The 10,550-nt window shown below is 42.1% G+C and overlaps 1 protein-coding gene across 1 annotated transcript in view; it reads right to left on the bottom strand.

The window, feature by feature from the left end:
• Positions 1 to 548: 548 nt before the first annotated feature.
• TPRA1 (transmembrane protein adipocyte associated 1) overlaps positions 549 to 10,550 on the bottom strand; it is a 33,311-nt gene continuing 23,309 nt past the window's right edge. Inside the window, exons 7-11 of the mRNA XM_061618378.1 lie at positions 9,812 to 9,922; positions 9,538 to 9,598; positions 7,236 to 7,338; positions 6,347 to 6,427; positions 549 to 3,585 (exon numbers count right to left, since the gene is read on the bottom strand). Of these exons, the coding sequence (XP_061474362.1) occupies positions 3,351 to 3,585; positions 6,347 to 6,427; positions 7,236 to 7,338; positions 9,538 to 9,598; positions 9,812 to 9,922 (591 nt within the window). The 3' untranslated portion in view covers positions 549 to 3,350. The remainder of the gene's footprint in view (positions 3,586 to 6,346; positions 6,428 to 7,235; positions 7,339 to 9,537; positions 9,599 to 9,811; positions 9,923 to 10,550) is intronic.

Raw genomic sequence — 10,550 nt, 5'->3', positions numbered from 1 at the left:
CTGGCATTGAATTTCTCATGTTATATACAATTGATGTGATTTATAGAGGCAGTGTTATAATGAAATCAATAGGTTCAGTCCCAATAAATGGCAATGGGAATGCTGGTTTATTCTGGAAGTCATAGGACAGAAACAAAGAACAAACCCAAAGTTTGCAAAAAAGTCAAGAAATATCTTGGAACTACATATAAAGAGGCATCAGCATTGTTTATGAATAATTGTAGCATTTCTAAAAATACTCCCTTACAGACCACCCTTCAAAGTCAGTAACTTCAGTCAGGTAACTTACATTGCAATCCTGTATCTGTCAACTCAAAAGTCAGGTAAAAAACATTCTTATCACGTCTGTTTTACATCATGTTGCTCCAGCCTTCTAAGACCTAGCCAGATTAAAAAGAACAAGCAAACAAACCCACAGCCCCTTGCTTTCTCTCAAAATGAGAGCATTTTGTTATTGGCAGACTTTTTCTTTAAATCTGGAAAAATATAGTGCAAAAATGTAAGAACACACATACAAAGCCTCTGTCGTAAGAGAAAGGATATATTAATTTATGTCAAAGTTCATTTATTTTTACAGACAAAAATATACATGACTATTTTTAATTTCTGTTCCAACATCACATGGTACATGCCGTGTGTTCATACACACAAACATTTGTCTGCTCATGGACAATACTGTGTGTACAACATAGAGGCGTTGTTGATATATATACACACAAACATAGATCACAATGTTTGGAAGAAGATAATTCCTTCACTTAGTGCAGATACTCCTCAGCAGCAGAAGACAATGCAGGATGCACACGGGAGGTGCTTAAAATGTCAGGGAAGAGTGGGTGGAGAGAATTCCATCATGGAAGAACTGATCACAGTTTATTGATTGGCCAGCATTTGATGTAGATTGCTGATACACAGTAACCCAAATACAGCCTCTTCTTGATCCACACCATCCAAGGGGCCCATCTTTTTATTCAGGTTCTTTCAATTTTCTCTGTATTGACAGACTATGTGTATAGTACACTTCTGTATTAAATCGTAGGGAATCTATGGAAATTACAACAAAAAACTACAACCAAGGGTTCCTACACTGGCTGGTTTGCAGGATTTAAACATCATGGAGAGCGCATCTAGAATTCTAGTTAAGTAAAGGGGGGGGAATAATTGTATGACATCACTGTCTTATACGACATAATTACCACCAGCCTTGTGCCCTGCAGCCAATCAGTATTGCCTTCATTGCCTTTCACAGAATACAAAGAAGCTAAGGCGCTGGCTGCATACGCGGTAGGCATGTTCTTTCAATAGGTTGGATAGCATCAAGGTCACATCCCGTGACTGCCTCTTCGTCGGATTTTGGGCGCGGCATGGTGGGGTATGTGCACATTTGTTCTACCAGCTCACCCCAGGCTGACACCATAAACATTAAAGCAGCCTCAACTACACAGTACATTTGTCATACCTCCATGGTGAGATATCTATGCAGCCAGCAGCAGCATATCTGAATGACTGACTGTGGTTATCAAATTCAAACAACTTTCAGAAAAGGTTAATCTGGGCAGTAGCAAAAACTAAAGGCAAAGTGTGGATCTCCACCACAACAATCCTCAATCTGTATTGACAACTCATCCAAAACAGAGATATAATCAAACATGTATTTTTTAAAAAGTAATTTTAAAAGTCTTTAAAATGAAGTCAAGGTTCTCATTGTGTTTTCAATCAAGATGTGGCTCGGCAGCAGAAAAAAATCACAAATGGCAGAAGTTTCAGGCCATAACGAGGAAGTGATATTTATCAACAAGGAGAAGAAAACCAAGGTGTTTTTCCTGCTTGCAACTCAATTCTAAAGAGGTTTACTTGAAAGCATGTCCCAATGATTTCCAAGCAACCTTTGTCCAAAAACATGTGCTTATCCAGGATCGCTGTCTTGGTCACCAGTATCTAACGTATTTGGCGCTAAAATCAATCCCAAAATGGTAGTAGTAGCAGCAGCATCAAATTAAAGAAACCTCTGTGTATTTTTCAGATGTTCTTGCTTTCTCAAGAACTGGAATTTTAAAATTAAACTGACTGAAACTACAAGGTGAAGCCATTTCCAGTATTAGATCTTTCTCCCACAAAGAACATGCTTACTATTATTTAAAAATAAACCTCCTTCACTCTGCTGATCTCACAAGCCTCAAATGGCCCTAAAGATCAGCTACCACCACTACCTTCAAGAAAACAGCCAGCTATGTGTTCAGCATGCCATTCTCTTCAGTACAGGAGAGATGAATGAACCCCCAGGCTAAGTTCAAAGAAGTATCATATGCTCTTAGAGGTGTACTGGGCAGGCTTATCAGCTTGAATCTAAGGTACAGAGCCCAACAGCTATTATCCACGGAACAGCCTCTCTCCTGCCTAGACATCCAGTCATTGCAATCCTGTACTTCACTTCGGTGCCATCCCAAGCATCACTCACAATCCCTCACACACAGGCAACCAGGTCATTTCCCATGTGTCTTCTGCCCTATCCTATCCTAACACTTTGTTGGAACTATCCATTTGAACCATGTTTTCCTCATTTGCTCTGGAGTTCTGCTAGCATCACACAGATCACCTTTCTGCAAGCTCTCGCTTGGCTAAGTTTTCATGCTAAAACCTCAGAACTTATATAGTGTATGACACTCACCACTGCTTCTCAACCAGTTGCAGCAGTTTAGATGCACAGCAACAAGTTCCTCAGAGACCTTCCCCTGCTGGCTACTTTTCCCCCGCTCCTTCAGAAGTCAGCACGTATATAATACACACATACACTCACTCCCAGATTCCCTGTGAAGAATTCTGGAAACATTTAGCAGTTCACTCTTAAGTGCTCTTTCTATCAATAGCATGTGGAGTTCTCACTTCACAATTCCCACCAGACTGCAGCTAAGTGTCCCGCTCTCCCCTAGTTCTTTTCCAGGCAACATTGTTGCTGGGAGCTTAGGAAATTAAGCTAAAAAACCAGAATGCAAGTAACTTACTGACTGCTATATATGTGTTCTACAGAGCAGCCAAGACTTCCTAGCTGTATGTGTTCTTTGGCCAAGAAAATGCTGCCATCACGTCCAACCATGTGCATGTGGAATGTTCAAGAACACGAAGATTCAGGACTTATGAGCTGATCTGGTTTGTACTCTCATGAAGGTCAGAGCTGTCCTTTTAGGAAGACCATAGTTATCCATTTTTATGTTCCATACAAGATATAAACTTTTTTTAAAAACTTGTGGCAAAGAGAAGATGACACACTGAAGAGTTCCAGAGGGGGAATTGGTGATGAAGCTGTGAGGATGCAAGAGAGACACATTCTTCAAAAGAGGATGAGGGTTGCCTTAGGAGTTGATGGCTTTCCAGCGGTCACTGTCAATGCTGTTGATGCTGCCCACGTGATAGGGCATGGAAGCAATATCATCCAAGTACGCCGCAGTGTCAATCTGAGTGCTGGAGTAGAAGCTGGAATCCAGGCCTTCCTTCTTGGTCACACTATAGGCATGTGGGAGGTGCACATCGACATCTTCAGGCTCATCCACCTGGCATTTGTAGGAGAAGAGGATCTTTGGCTCGGACCTGGAATTATTAAAGAAGGAAGGGGAAATAAAAATGTACTTTCCTGGGACATAGGAAGCTGCCTTATACTAGGTCAAACCATCGGTCCATTTCACTCAGTACTGTCTACACTGATTAGCAGTAGCTCTCCAGGGTTTCAGACAGGGGCCATTCACAGACCTTCCTGGTGATGCCAGAGGCTGAACCTGGGACCTCCTGCATGCAAAGCAGATGCTCTTCTCTGAGCACAACTCCCCCACTGCCACCACCCCAGTTCTTAGCTAAGAAGATCCCAAATAGACATGGCAGGTAGTTCCTGAAATAAAAAGTAGTCAACTACGCTGTTCTTTTACTCCAGGCCATAATATGCAGGAGGAATCCAGAACTAAATATGGCCCAAGATATAATGGCATGTTTGTCCATTATCAATCTTTGCTTTTTCCCTTTGTTGTCTTCCCCTATCCTGCCTTGTCTAACCTTAGGCTGACAGTTCTGTGGATTAAGAACCAGCCTTTTACTTTCCCTTGGAAAGCACCAGCTGCAATGATGGGTCACAGCACAGGAAAACCAGGGCAAGGAATAATAGCAGTTGCCACCGTGTACAAGAATTGGCCTTGAGAGCTAAACGGAACTTTAAATTGCAGCCTGCAGGAGCACTTTACCTTTGAATATCAGATGCTGAGGATATATATCTTGCTGTGCTTGTGAAATATGAGAAAGCCTGTGGTCCTCCAGATGTTGTGAGACTACCAGTCCCATCAGCCCCAGCCAACATGGCCAATGGGCAGGGCTGATGGTAAATGTAATCCAACAACAGCTGGAGGGTCACAAGTTCACCACCCCTGATATAGAACTACAGGTGTCACTTCCAGTTTTACTCTTTTTATCCATCATCAGCATTACGGAGAAGTGAACAACTTGAGCTTTATAAGTGTATTCTGCCTCTGCTCAGAATAATTATGCACAATTTTAACATGTTTGCATACATTTACTTCTGCACAATTCTGCTTTCCAGGTCTTGTGTGTGTAAATACAGTAGGGCCCCGCTTATACGGCGGGTTAGGGACCAGGCCCCCGCTGTAAAGTGGAACCCATTGACTATAATGGGCCACGTCGTGCAAAAATGTCGCAAAATGCCGTAAAATCGCAAAATCGGCTTTAAAATGGGGAATTTCCCCGAATTAAAAGCCGCCGCATCAGCGGAACGCCGCAAAACGGAATGCTGGTAAGTGGGGCCCTACTGTATAGGGTGAAACTTCTGTTCGTAACTAGCTATGAAGGAAGTTAGAAATACAACAGTCACTTCTGAACATGCACATGGTGTTGGTATTTAGAAGACTATTTAACTAGCTATTTTAGATCTTTATATCAAATAATAAAATCTACTATGGCTAATTGCTCACAATCACAGTTAAAAATCCACCTGAATTGTTTGCAGCAACTACATCTCATTTAATATGGATATTTCCCCTGAGTGACCACATAGTGGCACTCCAAGATTAGTCAGAACAACTTTCAGTAATAAGAAAGAAATGGATACTCAGAAGGAAGGGAACTCCTGACCCAAACGTTTACACCACCCTTTTCCAACCTGGTGCTCTTCAGATGTTTTGGACTACAACCCATCAGCATAGTCAATGGTCAGGGAAGATGGGAATTGTAGTACAGCAACATCTGGATGGCACCAGATTGGGGAAAAGTGGTTTGCACTTTTTAGTCTCCAGCTAGCCATTTTATCTAAGCCCCTTTTTAAATTCAAGAGCAAAACAATTAAAAACCCTACCTACCCTAATGCAAGCTTGGCCTCCACAGCATCTCACTTTAATCATTTTGTCACTAATACGGGGGGGGGGGGGGGCTATCAACAGCTCAGAGTTTAATGAAGCTTTGCGCAGATATTAAGAATCTAATCCTGCTGAATCCCTGTAATGAAGTCAAACACCATCTTCATTTCACAGATGGAGGAACAAGAGGCATTGAACTGATTTTTAATAATAACAATAATAATACACACAGAGGAAATGTGTGGAAGAGTCAGGATGAGGGCCTCTTCGTAGACCCCATCCTAGACCACCCACTTCTGCATCAGTCTGTTTAAGACACAAGAAGAATCTGCTTACTGCCTGTTTGCACTTTAAACCATTTTATACTTTTACTTCCATTTCACAGTTATTTTAATTGTGCTAAAATGCTTTAAGGACATTTTAGGCATTTTTGTTATTTGTTTATTGAAAAGTTTGAGGTTTTTAAAAAAAAACTATAAAAGAATTCTCCCCGCTCCTTCCTATGATACAGTTGGTATAATCAATAAAGTTGCAATCCTATATACCCTCCTTTACCATCCTGGTACTCCCCGATGTTTTGGACTACCACTCCCATCAGGCCAGCCAGCATGGTAATCTAAGAGGCTTTTGGCATTTTTCAAATAGTGTGGGGCAAAAAATACTTGAATGAATAATTGGGTTAACATCTCGGGGGCGGCAACTATTGAGCTTCAGAGAGGCCTTTGCTAGTGAGGCTTACATGATTTAAAGCTCTGGAATCAGGCACTTACACTGATGTCATTTCGATGCCAGGCAAAGGTCTTTTTATTTCCCCAGAGTTAACTGAAATTGCCTTAATCTACTCTTATAGAATTGCTACCTTAAGTTAGTGGTTGTTGTAGATATTAAAACTTTTATTTTTATGGTGTATTTTTGTAAGATGCCTTGGGACCATGCTGAAAGGTATGGTGAAAAGCTTATTATAAACTAAGTTTTTTTAAAAAAGATTGGATGCTCACCCAAAGAAACTTTTCAGGAATGCCACATAAATAAGCGGAGCAAAGAAGCTGAAGTACAGGAAAGTGGTGGCATCAACACAGCTGTTGAGAGAGAAGAGACACACAAGTCATTTAGAATCTGTTCCAGGCACTCTTTAAACACACAAGATTCAGAATCTTTGGCCCTGCAGATGTTGTTGGACTAAGACTCCCAACTTCTTGATGTCAATAACTTTTATGTCTATAAAAGGACCCAGAGGTATGACTCTCATGAGGGAATGAGGAGCATTATAATGTACTTATCAACAGTGGTGACTTCCATCCAGAAAAGTAGTGCCCTACATCCCACACCTGTTCCTCCCTGCCCCTCCTCCCCAAAATACCAGCCCAATGCATGCAGAATAGAAGAAAAAAATATTTTGCCTCTCTGCTTGGTCCAGCCTCAGCAAGCAAAACACTAATCTGAGCAACTGTACCCTACTCCCTTCCTTCAAAAAAAGGAATCAAAAGCAGGGAAAGAGATGGAGGAAATAAGGCCTAGCAACTGTACCGCAACAATTTCCAATTCTCTGATCTGAATGCATTTGGTCACTCCCCCCATCAGAAAGGAGAGGAGGCAGACACTGAGTGGGTACCACCAGACAAGTGGCGAGATCACCAATCCCAGACAGGATGTTAGGAAAAGGAATCTGGAGATAGGTAGGTAGGTAGGTACAATGATGGGCAACAGAGAGGGATAGGTAAGTACCACAGAGCTCCTATAGCCCAGCAAATATGGCAGTCAACAACAACATAGCAAGTTCACTTTGGTTAAAAAATTAGTTTGAGGCTCTTTGTGCTTGCTTCCTAAAGGACTCAGTTGTAGTGTCAAGTAAAAGTTAGAGGGACTATCCGGTAACAGGATACATACCATAATCCTTCTACAATACCGGCACAGAGCAGAGCACTACCTATGCCCTGCACCAGGTTTAGCACAGCAAGAATCCCAGCATAGACATAGAAACTCTTCCTTGCTGAAAAAGAGAGCAAAGACACTTAATACCATATACCTCCTACATTACAATGTATTTGGTGGAAGAACCGCTTGAGAGCACTGAAAAGAACAGTATTACAGACAGAAGAAAGATGCTTGAGAGTTACTTCTTTCAGAACAGTCTCCACCTGTGGCCATTCCACCTGGTCATTATGTAACTAACAAATCTGAATGTGCTTCTTTTTCTCCCCGTCCTCTCTCTCTTCTTCCTATTAGGCTGTGTCTTTTAACCTACTGAATTCACTCCCGCAAGAAGTAGTGAGTGGCTTTAAAAGAGGATTAGACAAATTCACAGAGGATAAGGCTATACGTGGCTGTGTCCCATGATGGCTATGTTCTAGCCTCTCTGCTTGTCCCAAGCCTTTTCCCAGGGAAAGTTGCCCTTCTTGTGAGGAAAGGAGTCGGCAACTAATTGGCCCTCTGCACTTGGGATAAAGTTTTATATCTGCATCTTCATGATCTTCATGTTACAGAGAAGTATGAAGTGTTGTAATGTATGATGATATGCAGGACAAGCTTCTTGGGTACTTGCAGCAAATCTCCATCCTCTGGAAATCTTAATAATCCACTGGTTATACAATGTAAAATCTCGCTGAAGCACTTAGTTTGAATTTCCCCAAGAACCAATTTTATGTCCTCTAATACTCTACTCTGGTTGCAAAAAAAAAAAAGCATGCTATTTACATATGATTTTGCATGACACCACCTCTCCTTTTCTGTCAACAATGCCTGGTTTCTAAAATGGTTCTGTAGCAAGGAATTGTGGAGGGAAAACATCTTGCTTGAATTAGGGCCTCTGAGAGGCTGTCACTTCTCACAGCTGAATTCAATTAAGCAGTAAGCAAGAACACCTGCTTATCAGCTTGAGACTGGTATTTCAAGGCCACAGGCCCCCAAGGTTGGAGACGTGTGTGACCGTTAGGTGCGAACGCTCCAGAAGACTTCATCATCAGAAAGCCTTCTAATTGGCTAATTAATTCCTGGCTATTGCTAGGCTTTTTCCCATAAGAATAGAACCAAGAGTTCAGGTCTTTGTTCCCCAATGTTCTTTGGTGCTACTTGATGTTGGGGTTCCATCTTCCATCTGCTTTCCAGGCTATACATCTCTAGGGAGATGTAGAACCATGATGTTATTCTGCTGGTTTATCCTATTGTGTGAGTATAGACTAAGCTAGATAGCTTTGTTATTTTTATTTGCAATTTGAACTCTCTCTGTATTTTACCTAGCCCTTGTGGGTGTTTGGTTTAAGGAACTATTTTGCTGCTATATATTTTGCAGTTATGTTTTATTCTAATAAAATATTCAGTATGTGTTCATTTCAGGGGGGAATTGGCTCTGAATCCAGCACCTTGGCCAATTAGCCACAGACTACCGTATATTTGGATATTTTGCCTTAAGGCTCCAAGACAAGGAGTGCATTCTTGGCAGGTCTATTTCTGGCACTTTGGGTTTTCCCTTGGACCAGAGTGGGTGACCAGGTTTAAGGGGTAGTGGCAGTCTACCTAACTTACAGGGTTGTTGTTGGTTTACACAGCCCTGGTAAAGGAGGCATAGGTTGTGCCTGTATGGGATCAATTGCCTTGCGCTTGGGAATTGAGTCCCGGTGTGAACTGGCAGCAGTTCTTGACATCTTCCTCTCTGTGTATCTTCTTAATGCTACTGAAGTAAATTGTGGCTTTACATTATAAATGTTGTGTTGTTCTTAGGAGGTTAACATTATGCTAAGTGCTGTCCAAAGAATAAAATACAGTCCCTTGCCAGAATAAGTACATAAGAAGATCCAAAGGTCCATCTAGTCCAGAATCCTGTTCTCTCTGAGGCTGACCTATGGGAAGCCCACAAGCAGAGCATGAGTGGAACAGCCCTCTCCCCAATTGTGATCCCCAGCAACTGGCATTCAGAGGCATGCTGCCTCTGAATGTGGAGGCAGAACATAGCCATCGTGGCTAGTAAACATAGACGGCCTTTTCATCCATGAATTTGTCTAATCCTCTTTTAAAGCTATCCAATGGGGTGACCATCACTGCCTCTCGTGGGAGCAAATTCCATAATTTAACTATGCGTGAAGAAGTATTTTCTTGTATCTGTCCTGAATCCTCCAGCATCCAGCTTCATTGGCTTGGCTTTTAATGCTTCCAAAAATCAAACTGGTTTGAAACTGAGAGGCAAATAACTTACATGGCAGAGATATACGATCTTTCAAGGGTGTTTTTGGAAGCATCACCACCAATGAATAAACCTGTTAAGAAAGAAAGCAGCAGGTAAAGTGGGGACCAAGGGAAGGTGGAGAGTAGTTAAGATCCTGGATTATCTTCCTTGGAATTTTCATTGTTGCATTTAGAAGACATCAGGAAGCACTATTAAACAGAGTTAACAGGAAATCGTCAGGTAAAAAGTAGTATCAATATTATCAGTCATGGTATTCGGGTTGAGCAGAATGGATCACCCTTACCAAAAAGAAGAAACAGGAGCTCGCAAGCCAGAAGTGCCTTCCTCCATGACCATAGATATTGAAGTCTTCGGCAGAGAGTCTGGCGTCAGGATATTGGATCTCCAGCGTTCCCTGAAATATTGGTGGGGAACAGTGCAAGGAGGTCATCAGGATGTGACTACTTACCAAAGTGTCTCTGTTTCCTACATGAGAAGCTGAGGAAAAGGCACTTGACCTCATTTGAAAGCCAGCGCTTTCTATCGTTGCACATTATGATCTGCCAGCCAGTTCAGAAATACTGAAGTATCAGAGAATAACTCGTTGCTGTAATTACTGATTCAGCTGTGAGCATGGCAGGGGTGGGGGGCAGAAGCAGGAGACAGAAAATGGCACCTTCCCCAGTCCCTCTCCTCATGGCCTCCTGCCAATCTACTGGTGCTCCATGAACTATCCATATTCCTCCCACACCCTTAATGCCTGACCTAAAACTTCTGTCAGCTGCCCTCTTGACCTACAGGTCCTCCCACATCACAACCCACTACACTTCCAGCAGCAGCCTATTATATCAGGAAGTAACAGAGGAGGGACACAGGGCAACTCTGCTAGCACAGCTGAGAGAACAGCAACTTCAGGTGCCTCCTTTCCTTGAACTTTTCTACCCCAGCTGATCACTATAAGAACTTTTAACTAAGAACTTATACTTGAGTTGGGAGGGAGGAGGAAATAAGCTAACTCATTTTCCTTCTGTGCTGTGTCTTTA

This window comes from Rhineura floridana, chromosome 3, assembly GCF_030035675.1.
Source record: "Rhineura floridana isolate rRhiFlo1 chromosome 3, rRhiFlo1.hap2, whole genome shotgun sequence".
NCBI lineage: Eukaryota > Metazoa > Chordata > Lepidosauria > Squamata > Rhineuridae > Rhineura > Rhineura floridana.
Note: the sequence above shows the minus strand (reverse complement) of the source record. Positions and strands in the feature narration are given on the sequence as shown.